Source organism: Lissotriton helveticus, chromosome 10 (assembly GCF_964261635.1).
Source record: "Lissotriton helveticus chromosome 10, aLisHel1.1, whole genome shotgun sequence".
NCBI classification, from domain to species: domain Eukaryota; kingdom Metazoa; phylum Chordata; class Amphibia; order Caudata; family Salamandridae; genus Lissotriton; species Lissotriton helveticus.
Window position 1 is genome coordinate 961,847,271 of NC_136071.1, and position 27,398 is coordinate 961,874,668.

Consider the following 27,398-nt stretch of genomic DNA (forward strand, 5'->3'; position numbering starts at 1 on the left):
CGGAAAGATATTAATGAGGATTACATATAGTGATCGATTACTAAAATACTATATGATAAAACTATTACATATAGGCATTTTCCATTAATAAAATGTTACATGTTAAAAGACAAACAAAGGTAAATAAGCGAGAAGTAAAAGGCAGTGACTTATCTGCTTGCGAGCCGCTTTTAAAAGAGGCAGACTGTTTCCTGGCTACATCCTTTATCCTGTGTTATGTAAACTCTAGAACTTTATCCTTTGTGATGTAGTGCGGCTGCTTGTGAGTTGCATTAAAAGATAATGCATAATGTAGCCTCCGGTCTTGTAATGAAATCCAAATGGAGTAATACTGAAAACGTAAGTAATTGTGGATTTGACCCTTTGCCTTTATATAGGTGTGGTTTAAAGTATTTCAGGGACCAAATAACTGCAACACACTATCTCGCTGTAGGACTCTCCTTTGTCCTGTAGGGAATATTCTGACAAAAGGCACAGATTTCTTCTACTCATCCTCATCACCCTGTTATAAAGGTGCTACGAGGCTGTGTCCAGATGCATATGCACGCACTGTGAATTATTTGCTGTAATCTGATGCGTCCAGCACACAGGCTGTACTTATGGCCTTCCAATATTAGTTGGGCTAGAACGGGCCCAGATCACCACTCTGGGTATATCTTTGTTGATAGTTCAGTCCAATGTGCCACAATATTCTCACATATTGATAACACATTTTTAAGGTAGGTCTTCTCATGTAGAAAAACTATGTTTATGTAAGTTGTGATTTTTAATTCTGGGAATTTAACGATTAGCTAATGTGCGTGTTTGCTCAAGTTTTCTTAGCGAATGTACTTTTACATGTTTTGTTTAAACTTGTTTTTACTGTGCTTTTATGATTATTTCACAAATAGTCGAATAAAGCTTGATTTGATTTGATAACGTTTCTTCAGTAAGCAGTAATGCATGCAAAGACCCTCATTTGGGTCTGAGGTCTGTCAGGGTCCTAGTCGACAGTTCTGGGAGAACCCTGTATCGACTCACTACCATGTTAGTCCAAAAATACATCATGTGCCTGCCACCTGCCATGTGTGGCACTCACTGTCCAAAGTACATAACACCAAACTGAAAGTGCCCCTGGGATGGTAAAGGCTGACCTCCCCTTGCCATCATTTGTTAGGGTAGTCTGTAGAAAAAATTTAGTTACTCAGGATATGTAAAATGTTTAACCTATCGACAACTCGTCAGTTTAAGGAAGAGTGCATCTATCTTGGTGGCGTATTAAAATCCTCTGTAATCCAGTCACTGTCTCGGTTCTCTGGTACTCCCTTGGAACTTGCTTGGAACCGGCATGGGCTTGACCGAGGACTCCATGACTATCCAGTGTCATGGCTACCTTGTCTTTAATGCTGTTCGTTATTTTATGTTACTCATTAGATCCTGTTTAAACAGGAATTCTGTAACCCGAGATAAGGCGATGGACTTACAGGTTAGCGAGCTAAGAATCAAAGAGATCATTGGAGAACTGCTTCAATACTTGGGGGCGCTTTTTCTGCTATTCAGCAGCCAGTTTTGTGGCCAGGTCTCTCTCCCACTTAGCTATCCATCTCACGTCTATGCAGCAGGTTAATGTGGGACTAGCCTGCTTCCTCTTCTTGTTAGCTATCATTATGAAGTTCATTGAAGTGAGGCTGTAATCGGTTAACATGGAGGACCATGCAGCTTTGAAAAAGGGGGTTCTAATCATCAAAGTAGCTCACCTCCCTGAATCTGTCCAGCCCTTCAAGCTGTCAAGGAATCATGGTCGCACTCAGCCAAAACCTCTGTGTTGCCTCCGTGACCTCGCTCTTTAATTCCGCACTATTAAAGTGGAAGTTATTTGCAAAGTGAATAAGCACACAAAACACAAGCTGCTCACATTGTAATTGACTACTTGCAGAGCACTGGCCTCGGGATAAAGAAGGCTTGCCTTGACGGACACGCTGTGTTTCCAACCTTGTGGCCAAACATTGGACTCTTCTTTGTGTCTCCTTTAGGGCTCTGTCTGCCCACGCGCATGTTTGGAAAGCGGAAACTTGGCTGTTGCGTCACTGTGCCATTTTCTGTGTTTGATTTAGACTGCACAGCTCCAGGAGACCCGCTGGGGTAACAGCACGTTTGGCAAATGCATAGACGTATTAAGGCCTCAACGTGGCCTCTCACCATCGATTTATCTACGTGTTGGATTTTTTTCTCTCAAATACTGTTTTTTCCCCCAGTGTATTTATTTATATTGTACTCTCCACTTTGTCACTGACCCAGGTGCCACCAGTACGGATTTTGTCTTCTGCGTTTATTCACCATTATGTTACATTTGGCTAAGAAAATACAAAGTAATTTCTCTTGCCGTGTTCTGTTCTGCGCAATGATAATGCCTGATCCCGTATGCTGAGGACAATGGCTCTTTTTTAAATTCTTGTCCAAATCTCTTCAGCTGCTCCTGAGTTGGTCTTTGGGAGGCTGTTCTCATGAGGTAGGGGCCTGTTTGCCGGAGTTAATGAATCGTTCACATAAGACTGAAGCTCTGCAATGTGGCAAGAGTAAGGCGTGGTTCTATATTTCCTCAAAAAGTAGTACACCAATTGTTATTTACTGTTTACTCCCTCGTGGCTGACGCAGAGTACTTTGTTTAGGGTTTTAGGTTTAGCTTGAGACCAGAATGGGAAGCCTCTGGCGTAGTGTATCTTTGTCAGTCTAATTCTTAAAGAACGCTATGAGTCATAAGGGCTTTCCTACCCCTTCTGCAGCTATGGAGGAAACAAACATCACTTCTGCTATCTTGAGAAAGAGTCTACATCTATCAGCATATGTTGCCCATTTGGTGATGAGCAAAAGACTACACAAGCCCTTTGCCATGGCTGCAATTCCACTCTGAATTGAAGATGGGATTCACCCTGTCAGGTGGGCCTGTCCACTGTCGGAATAAACGGGATTGTATGGCTTAATCTGCCATTTACTCAATTCCTTGGAACCATATGTTTCTGATGAGTTACTTCTTTGTTTTTACTATTCCCTGGTGCCTGTTGTGGGGCAGCCGTACCCGGAGGCACAGTAGTTATGATTGAATGACTATCTTGTCGTTTCTCAGTAATGATCCTCCCATCATTTTTTACCTGTTTATTTTCCCATTTGTAGACCTGTGCCAGGGGTATGAATAAATCTAACTGAGAGAACTGAAAACAAATTCAGCTTTTGGTTCCCCGGTTAAACCAAAAGTGAACCACAAACCAGTAAATGGAAGTCAACAAAGTAAACTTGAAAGTTCATTTTTCATTTGAACCTTCTAATTATTAACGCTTGTGAATAGATGCAGATTCTGGTCGACTGAATGTATGAATTACATTATGGAATCCGATATTACTGAAACCGCCATTTTAAAGGTGAAAGTGACATCATTCATAAAGGTAAAATCGCCTCCTGCTTGGTTTATGAGTATGCTTCCTACGACTGGCATAAGCAACGGTAAGTTTTTCTCATGAGATCAAGCCTTGCAGCAAGATCATACAAGCTCTGATATCCACTTGCAATGAGGTGGCTTCGCTGGTGTTAAAGTAGGCAAGAATTGATGAACATCATACATGGATAAAACCATCAAAGTTAAGATTGGCTTTCACACTTGATAAAATATTAGAAAAGAATGCCCTTATATTACGCAGTGAATCATTTTGTTGCCTTTTCCCTTGGGACATGTACGAATTATCCTAAATTAAATCCAGGAAGTATTATGGGTCAGATATATGACTGTTTTTTGCAGTCGCAAGCGGGAAATCGGCCCATTTGCACCGCAAAAAAGGGTGTTGGCATGTACAAATGCTATTTTGCAAGTCGGTGAATCGCAAAATAGTGTTTGCGAGTCGCTATATGGAAGGGGCATGCCAAGGGCGTCCCTTCCTAATAGCGAGTCAGAATGGTATGTACCATTGTTTTGTGACTGCATTTGCGGTCACAAAACACTCACAGGTTACCACCTATTATAAGTACGTGGTAAGCCACTTGCAAATGGGAAGGAGTCCCTAGGGGACCCCTTCCTCTTTGTGAATGGATCCGAAAATATTTTTTAAGAGCAGGCAGCAGTCCCACGGACCACTGCCTACTCTTCCAACTCTTAAAAAATGAAGCAGAAAGGTTTCATGTTTCTTTTTTAAATGCAGTTCGTTTTCCTTTAAAGAAAACGGGCTGCATTTAGAAACACAAAAAAAACCTACTTTATTGAAAAAGCAGTTACCGACATGGTGGTCTGCTGACCCTAGCAGGCCACCATCCATGCAAGTGCTGGCCGTTCCCAATGGGTCCCAAATTGCGACCTGCCTCATGAATATTGATGAGGCAGGATATTTGCGACCCCGTTAGGAATCGCAAACAGTGTCTGAGACACTGTTGTACATTCCATTTTACGAGTTGGTCTCTGTTGTACATTCCATATAATGAAATGGTCGTACATCTGGCACTATATGCTTTACATCAAGATTTTTTGGTTTTCGATTGCAGAAATCTAACGACTTATGAAGGTGAAATGCCGCAATTGTTGTTTTTATCTAATGGATGCTGGATCAAGGAAGTGCTCTGGACTGAAGTGCATGTTTGTGCCCACTTCTTACCCTTCTGCAGCACATTCAGATGACAGAGAGCCCAAGGACGTTTGCCCGCACCCCCCTTCCGTAAGGGTGCTTTCTCGTACACCCTCTTCGCAACTGCATAATGCAAATGAGGTGTTCCTCAGTCTTCCAGGAGGTTTAGGCACCATTTCATGTGTGAAAACTTTTGAACAGTGACGTCAATATAGGTGTGGCTGAACAGCAGAGTACTTGTGAAGCGTGGAAACTGCGCAGCACTTGCTCCATGGGAGAGTAAGTGTCCCAGAAACACCCTAGGGCTCCCCGCAGAGGAGTTGCAGGCACAGTCCGTGTCATTCCAACCTCCAAAGGCAGACTGGCCCCACAGCTCAGTAAGCATCAGTTGGAGGAACTTATGTGGTTTTCAGTACTGCGCTTCATCTAGCACTTTGCGGTGGGGGTGGGGGGAGTGGGATGGTGGCTATAATCTAGAGAACAGCGCCTTGCACAATGGCACACTCAGAGGTGTGTGCAAAAGTCGAAAGCGGGGACCGTGTTCTCGACCTGCAGTCTGGCACCTGCTGTGTTTTTCCTCATTATTCCAAGGTAACTGGGTTTCCTAATTTATTTGCGTGCCCTTGTCATTTTTTCGTCAAACTCTCTCCTCATACAGTGCATGAGCGGTCGACTTGTAGATATTTTGTACAATGCCGATGCCTGTCTGTCATAGAAAACACAGTAGCTCTAAGAAAAGGAATTTGTCTCATGCCTTATGTCATAGTGGGAAGTCAGATGTGAATGCATGACTAAGTCATTCACACAGCATGAAAGAACCATACACCAGATTTTGTAGAAATTGAGGAAAGCGGCTGCCTGGCTGAGAAAAACAGATGTTCTTGAACAGAAGTAGCATTTGTTCTCTGGGAAAACAATTTCACTGGACAATATAGCATTGCAGCTAAGTAAAAGAAGTGTACGGGAATTTCCCGATTTCTGTACATTCCATGTCGGTGAAACAATTGTATCCCCATTAAATGCTAGTACGTGAGGTATATAACAAATACTCATTAGCAAACCATACGGATATTGCTATGCATACTACTGTCCATTGCTACGAGAGCTTTAGGTCAGAAGCAGGGAAAGGCGAGCAGGTTATTATCAAGCACGTTTCAGCCCATCAATACAATTTATAGGACATCCTTCATATATGATTTGTCTTTGCACCTAGTTTAACTTCCCTTCGTAGGTTTGGACTAGAGATGGAATGAGCTGTCTAGGGATTCTCATGTGTTCCAAAAATATTTAGTACACAAATATTATATTTGCAGCTCTCTTCATCCATCGGTACCTTCAGGTGTCCTTCATGTTTTACTTCTGCCCACCAGAGTACACAGTATGGGGATGTGGGACGGTTCACTTCGTCCACTGACTGTCCTGCACTGTGGGTACCGGCATTTTTCCTGATCACATGCACGCCTGTCTAAAAAGGAGACTTAAGAGACCGAACTAGTGTGACTGGGATTTCTGGGCGATTAACTTATTTTTGTATTTTCGCCATTTTCTGCATAGTGCATATTTTAAAAAAACAAAAAAAACACAGTAAATCCCTAACATATTTGCTAGCTTCAGATGCCTACAAATTGCCATTAAATGCCTGAATATTGGGAAGGTGTAAAAGGGTTCTAATGAAATATTCCATAGGTCTCTCTAATTTCAGAGTGCTGCTTAGTTTGCACAAAAGCTGCAGGTAACATCATTGTGCAAGCAGCTAGGCCTGTGTCTACTGGTGCCCTTAAACGATACCTCTATCATTGGTTACTGTGCGAAAGACACCCTCTCCATCATTTCCTTGCTGGTTCACGTGTTTGTATGCAAGGTACAAAAGATCCTATATCTCTGTTACTCTCTGAATTAGAGAGTAGGGATTTGGATCATGGGAACATTGTGTGCCAGGCGTTATCACAGAAAAGATGTTGCAGTGTGCTCTTAATTCTTTACGCTGTCCTTATCAGAAAAGGCAGAATGAGTGCCAAGGTTGTTTATTATGGAACCTTTTCCAGTATTGGCCACTTAGACTTTATTGTCCCTCCTAGTTAGCCTCACTGCTTGTGTTCGAGAGACCAGATTTGCTTGGGAGACGAGACCGTGTATAATGGACAGAATAGATAATAGGGGTATACTGGCACTCTGGGATGAAGAGTGGTGAATTACAGCGCGAAGAGCAGGATTGAGCACCCAAAACTGTAGGGGTTGAGTTGGTCAAAACATTATGATAGTCTCTTTGACATGAGATTCGCCACCAATTCTTATTGTGGCACAGGAATGTAAATGCACTTGAATGAAGCCAGAGGAGTAGAATGAGTGCAATAAGACAATGGTTCTTTTTCTTTCGAATCACCACATTGACTGCTGGCAGACATGTTGCTGCTCTCCCGCAGGGCACCTTCTGCAAGGTCAACATGTTTCAGCTATTAAGATTCATCTAAAAAGGTTGTATGGCTTTCTTCAGGATTGAAGTTAAAGATACTGTGTTAGGCGAATCTTAATGACTGAAACGTAGCGACCTTAGATGCTGGAGTACATCTCATACTCTAAGGACATCATTTTATGCTTTTAACCTTGCCAAGGGTACCCTGAATAACAAGTCTTAAAAACGAATAGGGAAAACTTAAAGGCAATTTTTGTTCAAGATCCCGCTGTACACCCTAGTCAACAGCGTAGAGCCCAACCAATCATATTAGATCAGTGGTTCTTTGACCTTTTGTCCGATGACCCCTAGGGGTCCATGAGGCCTACTCAAGTGGTCCACAACAGTTTTACAAAATGAAATAATAATTAAATTAATCGGTTAACATTCATAAAGTGTATACAAATAAGGAAACAACAATAATAATTAGAATGTTTCTATATGTGAATCATGCAAAATATTTTAATATATGATCATATATATGGTGTATTCTAGTTTTTGTATTTTTGTGTAGTGTTTTGAGGTCCAAATTATAGAAATTGTTTAGATCTGGTGTCCCTGGCTTCCAATAATGACTCAGTAGGGGTCCTCGGATTCCAGTAATGATTCAGTGATGGTCCACAGAAGTCAAAAGGTTAAGAACCTTTGCATTAGATGGTTTGGATGAGGACCTAAGGATGAAGCATGCCCCAAGTAAAACTGGTCGGTGAGGGTCCTTTTTAACAACCAACTAGGTATTCACCTCCCAAAATGGATCTAAAAGGGGGACTAGAGAGGTTAAGTCATAAGAGACATGAGCGCTTTTACAAGATATTCAACCTTTAAACTATTCCTCAGTGATCCCTTTCTGATCAACAACTATATCTGTGATTTTGTTGAAACCTGATTAAAACACGCATTTGCAATGCAATAGGTCTCGCATTTACGAGAGTTTGACCTATTGGCATTGGAAATGACAATGCTTTTTATTTATGTGTTGTTTTTAAACAGATAAATAAAAAGCATTATCATTTACAATGCCAAAAGCTTAAAGTTTTGCAAATGCAATACCTATTGCATTGCAAATGCCTGCTATAATTGTTTTTTAAAAGTGTTAGGAGAGAGCGTATCCTGCCTGCAAGAGCAGGCAGGACAAAGCTATTTGAGAAAATAGTGCTCGGAGACTGTGATTAAAGTGCACTGAGTAACCACACACGTAACATGGGGTGTTACCATGGGAGGATACAAAATGAGAAAAGGCGGTACTAAGGAGGGACTACTAAGCTTTTTGACCAATGAACAGCCACAGTTTACAGTGGACAATGACACAAGGCAATGAAAAAATACGGACGGAGAGTGGGCGGGGCTTCAAGTCCCTACCTCAATATAGCATGCCTTGCAGAGTAGCGCATGCGCCGCCCAGGGTCGACCTAAAAAATAAAACAATACAGGTACAAAAAATAAGACTGGTTCCACAGTCATCCAGTACAATGAAGAATATCCTAAAAATTGCCTGAAATCCCTTCAAAGTATAAAAAGGGGATTGTTGACAAAAAAAAGTAACAACAGAGTTTTTGCGAATTCACAGCACTGGAAATGGTGCCATCTTTTTAGGTACGTTGTAGACTACATTCTCTATTTAAGGAGTCATTTCGATGTCGGGTGAACTGCCACCAAGACATCGGTGACGGTCAGTCCTACATCCTTGGAATCTGTCCGACTGCCAGATTACAATACTGATGGTCGGAGTGCTGAGGATGGGGGGGTAGGACCGCCGCCTCCGACAGCATCCAAGATCCCGTCGGGGCGGCGTTGGGATTCCTAACCCTACAATGGGGATTAGGGTATTCCTTTCAGACTGCCTTTTCTTGGCAGTCCCACTGCCATGAAAAGGCAGCCGGACAAGGATTTTGGGGGCTGTAAGAAGGGCCCTGTACCCCATGGGCCACTGCCCACATGGTGCATGGATGTAGTGCTCCTCCACACATCCATGTACCGTGTGGCAGGCACCACATGGTGCAAGGATGTTCACAAACTGCCTTTTCCACTATGGCTTGTGCTGCTGCCCTTTTTCTGGGCTGCAGCATATGCCGAAGTAGGAAAAGGCAGTTTTTGACCGCCTACACAGTGGTCTAATCATTATACGGTGGGTGGGACCGCCGACTCCTGGTCGGCTAGTCTCATGCCCGCTGCGATGGCAGTCAGTCGTCTGACCGCCCACTTGCCATCATAATTAGGCCCTCAGAGTTTGAAGGACAGGGTACTGAGTTCAAAACATGGCAGAGTACTCTGTTCGGCAAACCAAAAGTTCACCACCCTATTTAGAGTCCATGGGAATTTCCCACATCAGTGCGCCCACTGGCTCTGCTGTCAAACGTACTCGGAGTAAGAACATCAGACTGCCTGCCCTATTTAGAGCGGAGAGACGGATGTTTTTGTCTGTCCAACAAAACCAAGAAAATCCTGTCTATACCAGACCAAAAAAAATAAAAATTACCCCTGCACCTTGGTATAAAATTGCCAGAGTTTGTGGATAATATACTTTCAGAGTGTTGGGAAAATTGTTTTATTCCATTTTATTAACAAACTCCACATTTGGTAGTTTGTGTTTGAAAATAAATAAGTGTGTTGAACTGCTGCCTTAAAGGGGGTGGTGATGCACCAACCTTTCAGTACCTTCAGAGCAACCCACAATGACGGCTGTTCAACTGAAGGCATAAAGATCTCATCTGTGCTCTGAATATGGCAGGCTTCATTTGGCCGGGGTGGAAGTCGCAATGTGTTCTGCACCCTGGCTGGCCGTCTATGCCGTAGACTGGCCCTAATTGTGAATTGAAAAGTTATTGTCAGAGTTAGAATGTTAAATCCACATGTAAAGCGTTCTTCTTTTTTAAAAGGATTTTTTTTATAAGAGAGAAAACAAAGGCACAAGGAATCCTTCAATGCTAGAAGTTTCATTCACCGATATCCATGTACTGTATGAAAGAAGACCTTAACGTGCATGCATTTGTTTCTCATAAAATCTTTTCAATTTCCCATAGTTTTCCGAAGTTTTATTGCCCATTTCAAAGCATACATTTGATCCAAAAGCAATTTTACGTTCTAGATGAAGTACATTATTTTTAACATTATAATGTTTAATAATATACCCATTGTTTAGAAAATTCTTACAATATGTTTCTTTTTATTTACATTCACAATATATGATGTACAAAATTATCAATCAGTAGGTTAATTCAATTTTTCTTTATTAATTGCACATGATTTCTACTGTAAAACCACCACTTGTACTTGTTGCCATCGCTTTGAAGTTTGGAGTTTCAAAAAAAAAAGTGGCTGGAACCCATCATATAATTAACTCTCAATTAGTCTAGAAACATTCAGCAATACCAGTGGGCTGGTAATCATTTTCAGTGAAATTAAAAAGATGTTAACATGTGGATTTGGGCGAATATATTCTGTACTGAACTGAATCATCTGACTATTGGGATAAATCAGCTCCACCTAAATGTTTCAGTGATTCTTGAAGGAAGCCTGCATGGTAGCTGTCTTTACCGAACATCGTCTCTTTGTTTAGTGACGCTTTTGAAGAAATATTGACCATATGAATATCATATTGTTTTTTTTTTACTGATGTATGCTCTTGATGGAACATGTTATCTTTATATGGCTAACATAGTTGCGTAAAAGTAGAGAAGCCTTATAAGGTCTGCAGATAATGCAACATCCTGTTTTTTAAACACTATTTAAAACTAGTGACCATAAAAGAGTGAAGAAATGTGCGTCAGAATATGCATATTGTACTTAAAATGAATGTAGTACATAAATTGTTGGATAAGTTCAATAAAAGACTATAGCAACATGCGGAAGCCTGTAGTGGAAGGCCCAGTGCATGTTAGAGCTCTATGGCTCTCCTAAACATTAATCAGGTTGAACTTTTTGCTTGTTTTGTAATTAAAAGTATCACCCCTGAAAACGTAATCTAAGGACAGTATTGTACATATTGCTTGAATACACAAACTAATGTTTTGGCCATTTATTTTACACAGACATAATGTAAAAAAAATGGGGCTGGGTATACTTCATGCAAAAACAAGGCATATGAAGTCTTGACATGTGTACTCCACGAATTCTCCTTACACACCGCTCCCCCGAGTATGCTAAATGATTCACATTGAGGCATCCTGGTGAAAGAGTGCATTAATACCGTTTAAGCATTCTGTAGCTATCGTTGGAAGTATTCAATGGTAAAACACACAAGCATTACTTAATGATAAAGTTTTGCATGCAACAAAAAATCTGAACAGTATTGGGTGTATGTTTTGTTGTATATCAAAAGCCAATCCCTGGACATCAAGCCCTATTCATTGCCCAGAGGGCAGTTAGAAAGAACAAAGATTGATTGATGTATGGTATATTGAAATCCCAAAATGAACTGGCTACAGAACCTGTCACAATTTCAAACCAAGCGAAGTTCTTCAATGTTAATATCAAGGTTGGAAGTCCAAAGGAAAGTAAACTATACAGATTGGTAGGTGTTTTGAAATTGTGCCTCCTGAAGAAACTATTTTCGGAAGCAAGATGTATTTAAAGCAGCAAAGCGTATGTGAAATGTATTTAAAGAATCTAGGACAATGAGGCGGGTAAGGTAAATAGAAAAAATGCCTTGCCAGAACGGACAGAAAGCAGCATAAATAAAAGCTGCATCACTCTGTGTCGACCAACACTGGAGGGCTTTCTCACCAACCCTCATACTGTGGCGGGAATGGCGTTTTTCCAATGATGTGAATAGAGAATCCAGATTTAATTATAGATGCGAAGGCTAACGTTGTGCATTAATATTTTAATTGCCACTCCTGCAGCACCTTTAAAGAACTTACAAACAATAAAAACACTATCTAGAATTACAATTCCTTAGTCCATGAATATTCTCCTCATAGAACGCTCTACCTCTTTTACATGTGATAAAACTCTTCAACTTTATTTTTCTGAATCTTCTCTGTGAAACTGCCCAGCTCCTTTTCTTCTTTCTTCTTTTCTCGCCAAACATCTAAGAACAATAAACAAGTAAACATCTCTATTTACATATACATAACTATGTTATACCTGTGAATATTCAAGTACGTTATGAAAATTTCTTATTTTGAACAAACATACGTTTTCTTCCCACCTTTCCCCTTTTTTATTACTACAAAGGAAGTGGTGGTGGGATAATGTTTGCCTCCCTGTCTTTAATGACATTTTGATTCTCTATTCATATCATGAATCGCCATTTCATTACAAGACTGGAGGCTACCATAATGCAAGTTGAAAACCCTTTAACACCACATTTTCCACAAAGGTCAAAAGAGAAACTGATCAATGTTTGTCCTGCTACACGGGTGGTGAAAGTGTCCAGTTATGCAATGCTGGTGAAGAATGTGAATGGTGGAACAAGAGGAGTGTTGCCTTGATTAAAAAAGATGGACTGTCAGCAGGAGGGGAATAGTGCTTTCGCAAGAGTACCTACTTGAAGCACAATTATTTCTGGGGATTGGTGGATTGGAAATGAGTGTGGAATTGACAATTCGGATGAAGAACAGGTTCCTAGATCGGCGCTACATCGTTGTGAGAGTGAAGATGGAGATGGTGTGGTCCTGGCAGGTAGGGAGTTCACTAAAACTGCTCATGATGAGAGTGCGGATGCAAATATTCATGTTGTTCTTAAACTGGTTCACGTTTCCTCAAGGAGGGTGCGCATTAGATCTACAAGCTGTGCCAAGCACTTGCAGGTCTATGTTCTGAACTAATGCTTAGATGATATTATATTGCTAAAGTTCTCAAATTCACCTGCAGTACTATGTTCTGAACTAATATATTGTCATGGTGTCAAATTTTGCTGTGCTATTTCACTACTGTTGTTGTATATAACCACAAGACTTTTACTGTGCTATTTCACAGTACTTGTTGCTATATAAATACAGGACCTTTACATTGTCCTCTGCTATTTAGTTCAATCGTTAACAATCCTATTTTGTTTAGTTTGAGATTTCATATGTGGTATACTATTTGGATTTTTGTTTTCTCAGTTTGTTGTTCCTTATAGTTAAGGGAGAAGATGTGTGTTGTGTTCTGCTGTGGAATATTCATCCAGGGTTCCGGTTGAGTGTTCCAGATCTCAACTTTTGCTGTGATCTTAGGCAGTCAACATGGGTTACCGTGTGCTGTTCATGTACTTCGTCAAATAAACTATTCTGCAAGGTTATGGACTCCTGACCATGTTTGTGGACATAACAATAACCCCTATCAATTGGCCCTTCTTCCTGTAACTCTCTATTCACTCTACCTAGAAGCTTACATATACACAGGATGATAGTGCTCAATAGTGAATTGTATCAGCCATTAATGGATTATATTAGCTTGTATTAGCTGCTACTGCTCTTTATTTTTTTCCACTGTTTACATTAGCACCTTTTTTGTACCACCTACCGAGGAATAGTCGCTTAGAAAACCTTTCCAGGAATCACTCTTCCAATTGAGTTTTGCATCATATGCTGTTGAATTTGGTGTCCCTCAATAAGTTATTTGAGAACCATCAGAATGAAAGTTGCATTGTACAGAAAATGGAATCCTGGACTTGATAGTCGACATGATCTCATAAGTGCCAATATACAGGGCTGTCGCAAAGGGGAAACAACTGGTGGTGTTTGCCCGAGGCCCTGTCTTTTCAGGTCACTGCATTACTACTGGTAAATCTAGCAGGCTACACCTGCTTTTGTGGTATATTCTAGGCCTGGGCAGAATTCTCTGCCAAGTGACCTAAAAACTCCACTGTGCTATGCGGAGGCATGCCGTCGGTGGAGTTTGTTAGGTAGCGTGCGTTGAATTTTTAGCGCCGGGTGTTTGTTCCACTATGAAAAATCAATGCGAATGGCACGATGTGCAGTGCAAAGAGGGCACTGCTTCTTTCTGCCGCTCTAGTAGATTTTGTACTTGAGCGGCAGTTTCCTCAATGCAAATGGATTTTTCTCAGCGCGATTGGTCATGACCATCCGTGACTGCCTGCGTTGAGAAATCTCTGTGAGAAGTGGTCTTGCGTCCGATTTTCCTCGCTTGTGCTCACCAACTTAACATTGGTGAGCGTGCGCGAGCAATAAACTCAGATCTGAGTTTTTCGCAACTCCACGTGCTCTACGGAGTGCGGAAAGCTCTGCGAACGGAGCAGAGTTTACGGCCCACGCATAGTATATTCTCGATAAGGTAGGTATCTTTAGCTACTACAAGATGTTAAAATTAACCCAAAGATGGGCCATATGCAGTGCTTAATTTGTAAAAGAATGTGTACCTGTGCCCAAAGCTCTGCTCCAAAGCCCACAGCTGATGCTGTTAAATGTCAGTCTTCTAAATACCAAGGTTGCTTAGTCTTCAATTCCACCTCGTGCCTCTTTAATACATTACCAAACACAATGCCCCTTTAACTCACTCTTGCAGATTCTTGTTTCTCTTTTTGTGGCGGCTTTTCCGTCTTTATTTTCCTCCTCCTTTCCCCTTTGTGTGTTTTTCTCTTTCTTGCTCTCGAGAAATGTCCGATCAGGAAAAATAAGTGCCAGTTCTCAAAATGGGTGCCGGAGGTCCCCACCGACAAACATAAGCTCAAATTAAGCACTGGACGTAACCTTTATGACCTGAGCTTCACAAAAGCTTCCAACAAGCTTGACATTATATACTAAATATTTTGCGTTGGAACCTGTAATGTATTTAGAAGTAAGTTTCTATACAGGAAATACGTTAGACCTTTTTAGGTCCATGTCTTGCCTGTTTAACTTAGGAATGATTCACTAGTGAGGATTGACAGAAGGATTGATATTTGTGGCAGAAACCCCGAAGTATTGGCAAAATAATGATTTTTGAAACGTTAACCCAAACGGTATTCATTGTTACAATTTATGCTTGTGAGTGCATTATTGATGGGATAATTGTAGGCACATTTCATGCGCTGAAATGTCGATGAATGTTTTTGAAGGTATTTGATGCACTAGTAAAATGTATTTATATTTTGTATAGGAAAAGTGAGAGGAAAGTAAAGGCTGATGACATCCGCAAAAAATATGGTAAGTTGAACTCCAATTTCACTTAGTGCATTTTGTAATGCATTGTAATATCTGATACATCCGAAAATGTGTCAAATCAAGTACACGTATTGAAGGAGACTGTCTTATTAGCAGAATTTCAAGGTTTTAGATGAGAGAGCGTTGAGACTGAAAGAAACCATTTGTGATAGAGAGACTCAGAGACTCGTGTGAGAGAATGTGAAAGCGGGGAAGGAAATGGCAACATCAAATGAGGCAGTTGACCCAAACATAAATCCATACCTAAAAGTAAGAAACAAGCTGTGCACAGGACCACTTTCCACCAGACAAACCCAACCACCCCATGCTAAAATAAACATTAAATAGTGATTAATGCAAACGCATTTTTATCTCAATAAACATATTGCATGATACTTAAACGAACGACAATTATTGATTGAAAACTGCTCTCCTAAATCTGAATGTATTACTTTTTGGGGTATTCATTTATGTCACCAATAGACAACATGGGGCTATGCTTAAGACACAAATGGGTTAATGTTTTGCTAGAATCACTTGGCACATATTAAGTATATCACATTAAGACTTGACCTTTTGTGTGTTTTGACGCATGCCCAAGTATATAGTATTTTTCACCTGTGATCACTAACACCACAGCAGACAGTGTACTTCAATTACAGTTAACAAAATACCTTTGCTTTAACAAAATACCTTTGCTTTTAGCTTCTCTATATATTTAGGGCTCGTTTATGGGCAGCTTTAGCTGCCTGTTGGCAAGCAGACCTATTGTACCCAATATAGACTTAGAGTGGGTTATGTTCCACCCTTGCTCATAATTCGACCGCTTTCTTGTCTGCTCTTCCAGTCTCCAGATTCATTAGCTTTACTCGCTGTTCCTGTCTTTGTCCCACTCAAAGAGCAATTCGGTCTTACCATGTTTTGATTGGATGTCATGAAAGAATCCCCTTTTGACATTGGGCCTTGCATTTCTGTAAGAACTCTCAATCCTCTTTATTAAAAACGAGTTCCTCCAGACCCCACATACTGTGGCCAGCAAACTGCATTGGCAAAGCGAGATTGATTAGCTATAGCAGTGCTTATTTTCCTTTGAATTGTCATTTGAATTACATTGTACCAGCGATGGAAAAGATCGTGGGCTATCTTGGCCAGAGCGAAACGTGTTGGCTGAACATTCTTGCACTCCTACATGTAACGTTATTAAATATATGCATTGGAAATAGGAATAAAGTACAAAATCATTTTAATAAGAACATAAAAGAAAAGAATGTTGAAATATTTAAACACTTTTAGAGGAGAGTGGTGATTTCTGTCATGTTGTACAGCAGAGAGCTAGGGTTATTTCCAGAAGAGTCCAAGGACCTACTGTCACATGAGTTTCTTTACAGTAAGCTTTGGGCAGTTCACTTTTTATGGACAATAATCCGTAATGTGCCCATATAATTTGATGTTGTATTTATTTTCAGTGTTCCACAAATATTTTTTATTATTGGATTATCATGTTGATGGCACTCTTTGAACCTTTTGATTTCCTTGTCATTTGTGTTGCATTGTTACCTAAAGTACTTTAAAGGCTCCTGAGTCTACCTAACTAGGCTGAACGATGAAAAGGAGTTTAGCCTAGTCCTGGGAGAACCAGGGGCCAACTTAAACCTCCCTTCACTGCAGTTCCTGTGAATGTTCCACATCTTACATCCATGGCCGTGCCCTTGGCTGCTATCTGTTGAACGGTTACAGCAACAGCTATGAAACAAAGGCTTTGGTGCCCCGATGGGATTCACCCCCTTGGTCTCCAAGAGACCTCTGTGTGTTTTGTAATTAGTATGCATACAGGTTGTTTACCCTGCCCTAGGAGTCTAATAGAGCATTATCCAGGGGGTCCTTGTTAATCACAATGTTTTGTAATTAGGACATTCTGTTCTCATGGGGCAGGATGTTCTCATGGCTGTAACGTCCGCCATAGCGGGCTATAATAGCCATTAAATATCCACTTCCTTGTTAAAGGCCCTTGCCTTCGGCTCTGGTCGTTGATGCTGGAGCGGGCTGTTAATGGCAAGCAAAGCCCGCTGCAGCAGCCTATAAAGATGTAATAATGATTTAGCTAACATGGCAGATGTCCTACTCATAATACATTTTCATTTCTCAGTTCTCACTCAAGCTCTTTTATCACAAGAAAAGATGACTAAGATATTTAATGTAAATATATAGTTATGAAAGAGATAACTCTTTCAAAGCATTATGTTCGCATAATCATAGCCAGAATTAGGACATGGTTTGCTCTATTAAAAATAATATTGTCTGTGTAGATACATGTGTTCTCTGAACACCTTTATTGTCGAGTGGATTAAATCTCTGTGCAGCTTACTTGGTGCAATTAACCCCGTCGCAGTTGGGGTAATCTCCACGCTGTGCTAGGGGGTGGGAGGGGTGCCCACAGGGCCCCGGTGCTCATGACGAGCTTGTCATGAGGCACGGTGCTCGTGTGCTCATGACGAGCTCAGATCGTCATGACCACACCCGTTTCTGTGGACCGTTCAGCACAGCAGGGGAATTATCCCCGCGTGTGAGCGTTCCATGGCTCATGACGAGCTCGTCATGAGCACCTAAGCACCGTGCCTCATGACGAGCTGAGCTCGTCATGAGCACTTAAGGTGTTAAAAACATCCAAATGACGGCTCCATGTGAAACTACAATGTTTACCCTATCGTAAATTATATATTTATTTGAAATATTTTACAAGACCTCCTCTGAATATCCTAATTATTATAAGTTTTATATAATAACATTTTTGCTTTTACCTGTCAAAGCCGAATTCCTGTTATAGTGGTGTACATTGAAAAACAACCACTGTCAGAGTAAAATATTTAATACTGAAAGAAAAAAACAGGAACATTATATTACAGAATTGACTGCCAGACGCATGGCTAGAAGTGGCTTGTTTCCAAATAGTAAAAAAAATGAGTGGCAGGATGACAAGCACTTAGTTAACCCCGACTGAGATTAGGCAGATCCTGCCTCAGATGTCAAGCGGATGATGCTTTGAAGGGGGTGCACTTTCCCTCCTTAACCACTTCATTTAAATGGTAATGACTCACCTGTAACGCATCGCAACTGCCGCTCTTCCTTCCCGTCGTCCTTAGGGAGGCCTGGAGGTAGTAGCGCATTGGTAGCTGGAGATACACATTCTTCATAGACGCACACCTTCCATCAGTATTTCATGCAAACGTATGACCGTGCAGTGCTTTTTGATGGCGGAAAATAAATGATGGTGTGTACACGAGAGACTATAATTTGCTTTTACCAGAGCACACAGGTACGTATGAAATGCATGTGCGTTATTTTCAGAAAGCATTTACTTGTTAGAATTTAAAACCTGAAAACCCATTAATATTAATCAATTATCGAATTTTTGTTCAGCGGCTCTTTTACACTGCTCCTGACCTCCCACGTGGTGTAATACAAAACAAATCTTAGATCATCATTAATGACCTCGCTATTCGCTAATGATAGTAACAGTGACTTCAAATGTGTTTGAGACATAAACACAAGACACATGGGATAGCCTGGGTCTATTCCCTAGACACAGCCTAAGCAGGGCATTTGCTGTAGCAATGCCACAGTAGAGCATACAGTTACATGTTCTGCGGTAACCTATATCTGATGCCTTTGACCATGCTTGCTATTGTACTTACTACAGGGGCATAGTGCATTCAAGATATAGAAACCTAGGGCACACCTTTCTGCATTGCGCACAGTGAATGGGCTTCTGCTGCACCCTGTGGCCACTCGATAAAGGGACATAGGACATTCACAAAGTCCTGTATGTACATCGCACAGACTATGCCTTTGAATGCCACACACGTGTGCATTGTTCATATGGTCAGGGGATTGCTTTGTGAATGGCTTTATTGGTTAGGCTGTATGGCTTTGATCAGTGACTTGAACCTTTTATGATTTAGTAGCTAAGCAAAACTGCCAAAGTGGTTTCTAGGTTTTGAATTTAATAAAAAAAACTCCTTCAGTTAAACTTCAAAATGATTTTCCAACTACCCAAATACCAATACATTCTTTTATCATCCTTTTTTCAAACGAGGAAGCTGTTCACCTAATCAAACAAAGCACTCGCAGCACAGTGACTCGTTTTTCTGTTTTCAAGCCAAGCTTCTCATTGGTCCATCGAGAGTAATTTAGCCATAGCCTGTTTGAAAATGTCCCCACATAAGGTGAACATTGTAGAGCAGCTTTTTTACTGGGGGCAGGTGATAAGTGAAACAAAAGTTCACAGAAAACCCTTTTTGAGAAGGGCTTTGTGGTTCACACTGAGCTCTTGCTCCCATCATCTGTTTTGCAGAATCCACAGTGACTGGTCCAATTCTAACATGTTCCACAATTCTTTCTGTTTCTCGACATCTGTTCACTCTTTAGACCTCACGCCTTCCTTCTTGCCATTGTTAGTAAAGGTCATAAATTCCTCTGATACAGCATCAGAACAGATTCCAGCCTGCCTAATATTTAAATATTTGCATTTTTCGTTTATTTAGCAATTTGGCTTGCCAGCATCATCTGACTCCTCCCTGTCTTAGCTTTCTGAAGCTTTTTTTTGTTGCTTTACCTGTTTCTAGCCCTACTTCTTCAGTTTCTTACTGTAGCAGCTCCTGGCTATTGTATTGCCCTTCCTGGGTGTTTTTTTAATGCATTTCACTACTGGATGCAAAATCCCTCTGACTCCTAGGCTTAAGTTCTTCTTTCCAGTGATTGAGGACCCATTTGGACAACGATGACCAGTTTTAGATACTGATACCCTGGAACCCTGATGTCCATCTTCTGCAGAACAACAGTACATTTATTTGTTACTGCCTGTTGGAAATGCGCTTCAATGGTAATTGCATCTTCAGTTCAAAACAATACCATCACCACAGTGGGACTACTCAGTCATTACTCCCTTTGCTACTGCATCTTCCACGATCAGAGGCTAGCAGATAGAGAGGTCCTTAGACCCTAGTTTTTCCTATGCTGATGTAAGCGGGTTCCCATCCACTGTGAGCGATGACTAAGAATTTGCCAACAGCACCAGGTCGGGATGGCACGCCCATGGCCGAAGCCCCAATTCAGGTCCCATTGACCGCGAAGGCTTGCATCCTTGCAAGCTTTGTCCTATGTCCAAACGTTTGGAGCACAGAACTGAGGCAGAAGCCTGGATCATGGGACTGGCTGGCCTGGACCCTGGTCTCACTGAGCGGATTGTGGTGGAGCGTAAACTGTGACCAGCACACCATGACATTATCCACCTTTAAAGTAACAGTGTCTGAATGGCACATTGTGGCTACAACCTGATTCTCCCAGACCACTGCTGTAGATGCACAGGCCAACACTGCAGTTGGAATGGACTAGTGGTTCTGAACTTGCTATCTTTGGATGGTGCTTGAGTGAAGAGACCGCTCATTGAACCTAGACCTTTGGTCTGGCGAAATGTGGGGATCTTGGGTCCGGCAAATGGTGAGCTTGGTGGTCCCCATGGCACCTTGTGTTGGTCTAGGGGCCTGCCTCCTCCCTGGGTCAACTTTGAATCCCAGGTGTGGGGGAACACACAATGTGGCTGGGGCCAGAGGGATTAACTACACTTTCCCAGTGATTGGGTCCCCTCTGTTTTGCACTCTCGACTGCTCATGCTGCAAGAGAGCAGGTCGGGAAATAGAATCCCGTGAGAACTGTGGCTTGGGTGGCCCAGGCTGCTGGCTGAGAGTCTGACTTGGTCTCCATCAGGAACATGATGATTGGACACACCCGTGTTTGGATGAGGTTCCGCCATCTGGCTGCAGCAAACCCTTTGGTATACAGGATAGTGGGTCCAAGTATGGGACTCAGCTGGGATTTGCCCCTGCTTGCTCAGGTGTAGTGCATTAGAGTTGGTGCTTCCGATTGACTATTTCCTGCTAAGTGGCAGACAGTAAACTGCCCGAAGTTCCCCAGCTGGATAAGTTCTTTATTTTCTCTTCCAAGAGCAGATTATCTGCAGACTCTACAGAAAGACCAGGGAGCTGAAGATTGACGTGCCGCTCATAATGCAGGACCATAGTAATGTGATCAACAGAGTTACTGAGGCTGAAGGTCAAATATCAGGTTTTAAGGATAGTGTCAAGATGTTGCGGACATCTGTAGCCCACCAGCAGTAACATCCCAATCACTTGAAGTCCAAGTAGAAGATGCAGAGGGCCATGCAAACTTCATTACTTCTACTTTATGGGCTTTCCAGATGAAGAGGGCTCACAACTGGAATGATTTATCAAACAGTTGCTGAGAGATATCATTCCATCTCCCTCTTTCTTTGTTGAGCGGGCTCACCTCCAGGTATAGTCAAGGGGTGTCTATGTACTAGACACCCCTTGACTACTCTTATCAGCACCACCTCAGCACTGAAACACCCTTTGAACCTGAAGCCTTCGTCATCGAAGCCCCGCTTAGCGCAGCCGACCCATGCGCTGGCATCAAAATCTTCGGCACCAAAACTGGAATCTTCAGTCGGCTCCATGGAACCTTTCTTCCAGAAACTGCAGGATGAGCTTGCCGCCTGCCAGTGACACATTATGATCCATCCTCACACAGGACAGCCACCTGCATCCCCTATACAGGCATCCATGAGGCAGCTCAGCTTCAAGGAGGCTCTTAAGCTTCCACCACCGCCCAAGCATCAAGAGTGGCACGACAAGTCTACCAGCCATCTTCCAGAGCCTCAGCCACTTTTCCCCTACCTCCTGCCCGCCTCTTACCTCACCGTTCTTACCTTCCTGCTGACCCCCTTCCTTACATGCTACAGGGGACATCACACTTTGACTCTGGGGATCACGGCACAGGGAACCTATATGACTTGCCACGTAGGGCAACCTCTGGGATTCTTATGATGTGGACACACTAGGGGACACAGACCTTGATCTCTACCCCTACCCCTGACCGTTCCTCCCCACCAGATGATACTACCTCTTACAATGACGTCCCTGGTAAGACTGCCTCATTACATAAGGTGAAAATACGTAGGGATGCCATGGAAGAGGATTTCCTGCTGGAAACGTTATCCTCCTCACAATGTTTCATGCTGTACCTCCCAATTATAAAAAAGGCATGCTTAAACCGACCTCAAGCATCTTTAGGGAGCCGATTAAAGTTTGTTTTGTCACCCTTAGGGTAGACAGAAAATACAAGGCCTTCCCTTCTGAGCCACTCTACATCCAGGGTCAACTCCCTCCGGACTCCTTGGTGGTGCATATGACTCGCCACTGAGCCAATGTGCAGGGTACTGGTGACATGCCAGCATCAGACAAGGAAAGTAAATATATCGATGCAGCTGGAAAGCCCGTCTCAATTGGCCAGCCACTGGTGCATCGTCAACTCCATCAGCCTGCTTTCCCAGTTCAACCAGGCCCAGTGGGACAAAATGGGGGAGCTACTCCAACATCTCCCAGAGGAATACTACAAAAAAGGACATTAGCTAGTCTCAGAAGGGAAGCTCATTTCAAACACCACACTCGGGTGCACCCTTGATGCTGCCAACACAGACACTCCCTGAATCAATTCCAGCCTGCTCATACGCAGACACACTTGGCTCCATGTCTCTCTCTTCAAGCCAGACGCCCAACAGCATCTCTTCAATTTGCCATTTGATGGGGAACACCTGTTCAGTCCCCTAGGTTGATGAGATGCTGGAAAAGATAAAAAATGATACTGAGACTGCGAAGACCATGGACGTCTCTGCCCTCGTGGGTCCTTTCGCAGGTCAGCCTGCTGTTGTGGCTCCAGGCCATCTCCCCAGAAGCCTCCACTTCCTTCCGGGGTGTGCCTGCTCAGCTGCCCTGCAAAAGAGCTACTTCCAAGGGGCATACCAGGGCAACAGCTCCAGGGGTAGGAGGCTTTCCCAAAGGAACCGCCCCTGCCAAGCAGAGACTTGTCCTTCCTCCCCCGATCACACAACACCTGTTGGGGTCGACTTCAGAGATTCTTCCCCTCGTGGCAACACATCACCTCTGACCAGTACTAGATATTATTCAACACAGTTACTTTTTGGAGCTTTTTACTCCTCCCAACATGCCACCTCGCAGAGACACACTCTACGCAGAACACCAACGCCTGCTTGGGGAAGCTGTTCAAGCATTCTTAGAGCCTGTGCCACAACACCTACAGGGCACAGGTGTGTATTTCCTCTACTTCCCCATTCCTATGAAGGATGGGTCCCTGGCACATATCCTGGACCTCAAGCTCTTCCCTTAACTAATACATCTTGTCAGAACATTTCTACATGGTCATTCTTCATGATGTCATTCCACTGCTACAGCGAGGTGACTATATGCTGCACTCAGTCTCAAAGGTGCCTTCTTCCACATTCTGATTGATTTAATGCACCGTTGCTTCCTCCGGTTTGTGGTAAGTGGCAAACACCATCAGTTTAAGGTGCTGATATTCAGGGTCATCACTACACCTCATGTATGTAAAAAATAACTTGCAGGAGTAATTTCCTGTGATGACAGGACGTCCATGTATTTCCTTACCTGGCCAATTGGCTGATAAGAGAGTCACGCACACATCTCTGCCACAAGAAACCTCTTACACAACTTGAGTTTTACCATCAGCGTCACCAAGTCCTACCTCCAGCCCCTTCAGATCCAACCCTTTCTAGGGGCAGTCCTCAATTTGAAGTGGGCAAGGCCTACTAGCCCTGCAAGGGTCCAGTCCTTCCATGCGTCGGTCCCTCTTTTTCAACCAGATCACCGGGTCACAGTCCAGACAGTATTGTGCATCCTCGGCATTATGGCCTCATGCATCACCATCATCTCCCCGTCTGATTACACATGCCTGCCCTACAAGAATGCTTAACGCATAAATGGTCTCAAGCGGAGGATCATTGAGACGACCTCCTGTTGATCAGCCGCCACACCTATTTCTCTCTACAGTGGTGGAACACCAACAATGTCTTGCAGGGGTAGCCTTTTCTTGACCCAGTTCCGCAGGTTACCATTATAACAGATCCATCTCTCATGGGGCGGGATGGGGTGCCCATTTACAGGACCTGACTGTTCAAGGACAGGGGGAGCTAAGTCACCGCTGTCTCCACATCAACTATCTAGAGCTGTTAGCTGTTTTTACAGTTCGGAAGCCCTTCCTTGCCCTCATTGTGGGCAAGGTAGTCCTCATCCGGACAGACAATAAGACAGCCATATACTACCTATAGAAGCAGTGTGGCACTCTCTCTTCCCTGCTGTCGCAGCTAGCCCAGGTCATTTGGCTTTCCATCACAGGATCCATCTGCCGATGGAGTACCTTCTGGGAGTGGACAGCGACTTTGTAGACCACCTTAGCAGCAACAAGTTTACAGGTGAGAACTCCACACACAAGTCTTCCTCCCCTGCTCCCAGTGATGGGGATTTCCAGATGTGGACCTCTTTGCCATGGCAGAAAACGTGAAACCCCCAAACTTCACCTCCAAATTCCCACACCCACAATCGATGGGCAATGCACTATGGATGAACCGGTCAGGGATATTTGCCTATGGTTTTCCGTTTCTACCTGTCCTTCTATTTGTAGTTCGGAGGCTTCGGCAAAGCTCTCTCACCCTCATCATGGTAGCTCCCACCTGGGCCAGGCAACTTTGGTTCAACACTCTCATCGAGCTCTCAGTGGTTTAGCAAGAGGGGCTCTCCAGCAGGTCAGGCACCGACCCCAGGAACCTCAACCTAGCAATCTGGCTCCTGAAGTTTGCGTTTGGTTATCTCAACCTACCTCCTGAATGCATGAGCATTTCGAAGGAAGCACACAGGCCTACTATACAGACCTGTGGACTAGCCTTCAACTCCATCCGGATCCACTTAGCTGCTGTTGCTGCTTATCTCCAAATAGGCAACACATCTCCCTCTTCAGGATTCCTGTTATCAAAGATTTTATGCAGGGTCTCAAAAGGGTTACCCTGGCGTGAAATTTCAATTTCGTCCTTACAAGACTAACAGGTCCTTCATTAGAGCCCCTCCACTCGAGCCCCTCCACTCATGCTCCCTTCAATTCTTATCCTGGTTTCTTTTTACTATCACCAGACTAAGGCGTGTCAGTGAGCTTCAAGCTTTACCGTTGGAAGAACCTTTCTTTCAGGTTCACATGGACAGGGTTGTCCTTCGCACCAACCCTAAATTCCTTCCTAAGGTGGTCTCTCCATTCCACCTTTATCAGTCTATAGAACTTGCATGACGGGCCCTCCATACCTTAGTTGTCAAGGAAACCCTAACAAACAATGTTGAGAGGCTAAGACCCTTCCGAAAAACTCAACAGCTCTTTGTTGCCCTTTCCAAACCTCATAAAGGGGGGGCTCTATAAAAATCAGGCATAGCCAGATGGATAAACAAATGTATCCAAACATGTTATGCACCCACCCTCTTCCCCAGACGGGTAATCAAATGTATCCAAACATGTTATGCAAAAGCCAAGGGGGCTTTGCCTACTTCTCCAAGAGCCCACTATACAAAAAAGTGGTCTCTATGGCCTCCCTGGGTAATATTCCCATAGTTGACATCTTCAAAGCAGCTACTTGGTCTACACTGCACACTTTCACAAAATACTGTTGTGTGGATGTACTAGCACGCTAACAAGCCAATGTGGGCCAGGCTGTACGCCGCACACTTCTTCAGGCTACTGCAACATTCATAGGCTAGCTACCACTTATGGGAGGACTGGTTTACAGTTTATGCACAGTATGTTTATCTACAGCCACACATGCATTCAATGGAAAATGTTACTTGCACCGTAAGTATCCGTTTATGGCATGTAGTGCTGTAGATTCACAAGCTCCCACCCTCCTCCCTGGAATCCTCTGGCTGTTGCAGTTATAATCACTCATTATTTCTCTTGCATGGTCATCTCTTCTCTCTCTACTGTATCGTTTTGCTCTATCTCCATCCTCACCTGCCGTGCCGTGCGGCAGACAAACTAACAATAGAGCAGATGACCATGTGCATTACCAACAAGAGGTGGAATCACATTACCTCGTGCCTTGAGAAGACTTCTTTGAAGAAAAACAACTTTGAACACATCTGGGCCCAATACTAGATGGCAGGAGTATGCGCAGCATGCAAATCTACATCACTTCATGCTACAAATAAACGCTTAGAGGGTAAGTACAATTTTCCTTCCAAACTCAATCAATCAATCCACTTTTGAGACACTTTGCTAACCAACATGGCTACAAAGATGCTAAATGTGGACAATGGACAGTGGTCCAGTTTCACCAACCTCTCCTTACTGCAGGAAATAGTTGACGATAAGCTAAAAGTAGGCCAAGTCTCTCAATTACTAAAATTAATGGATACATAAACAACTGTCCAATATCTGAAATTCCATTTTTTGCCAAACCTTAGAAAGCTCTGTCAGCATTCAATTTGTTAAGACAACAACTTGCTGAACCAGTACTAGTCTGGGCTCAGAGGTGGTATGCACTGAGGGAGCCATCTTGTAAATCACTGATGACCCCCCCCCCCCCCCAACTTAAGGACAATGAAGACTCCTGCCTTCCAATACTTCTGGACCGCTAAGTGACTTTTGATACAGTCACCCATGAGATTGATGAAAAGATTGCATGTGCTTCAACTGAATTGTCAAGAATTGGTTTATATTTTACATAACAAACCACTCACAGTTGATTAATGTGGACCATGCCCTGTCACACTGAATAGCTGTATTTAAGGAGAGCCACACAAGTCACACCACGCAGGAATCATCTGAGTGCATGAAATTCAGAAATGTTTGGCTTTAGAAGGGTTCCCTGGTTGCCAGCTGATCCCAGGCTCGAATATTTTAAGCATTGAGCATCTCAAGTGAGGAGGAATTGGGATTTGAACCAATTTTGTTTAGAACATATGTCAAAACTAAGCCCAAAGCAGTCCAAATTCCTCTCTGTTGCCATGGGAATGAGGCTGCTGTGGGTCCCAGGCAAAACGTCTGTTGGGGATTGAGAGTTGGGGGGCACGCCCCGATGCTCTTGGATGAGGCCTTCTTTTTATACCTTAGTGAAGTGACCAAATAATGCTTCCAAATCAAGGCGGGAGCCGTTTATTCCCAGGTTACCCAGTGCAAAACCTTTTAGCCTGATTTGAAGGGAAAGGCTATGTACTTTATATCTTGTATCAAAAAATCCAAGAGCGAGGCAATTGTACTCTTGGAGGCTAAACTCTTGGAGCTTGCTCAAAAGTACAGACACTCACAAAACCCAGACTCCTTATCTATCCTTTAACGACCCAGATCACTCTTAAACAGCACTTGACTGATGAA

General features: G+C 43.0%; 1 protein-coding gene across 1 annotated transcript in view; it reads left to right on the forward strand.

The window, feature by feature from the left end:
* The window catches only part of LOC144784683 (pituitary tumor-transforming gene 1 protein-interacting protein-like), a 142,657-nt gene that overhangs the window by 88,348 nt on the left and 26,911 nt on the right, over window positions 1-27,398 (forward strand). Inside the window, exon 6 of the mRNA XM_078663633.1 lies at window positions 15,058-15,104. Within this exon, the coding sequence (XP_078519759.1) occupies window positions 15,058-15,104 (47 nt within the window). The remainder of the gene's footprint in view (window positions 1-15,057; window positions 15,105-27,398) is intronic.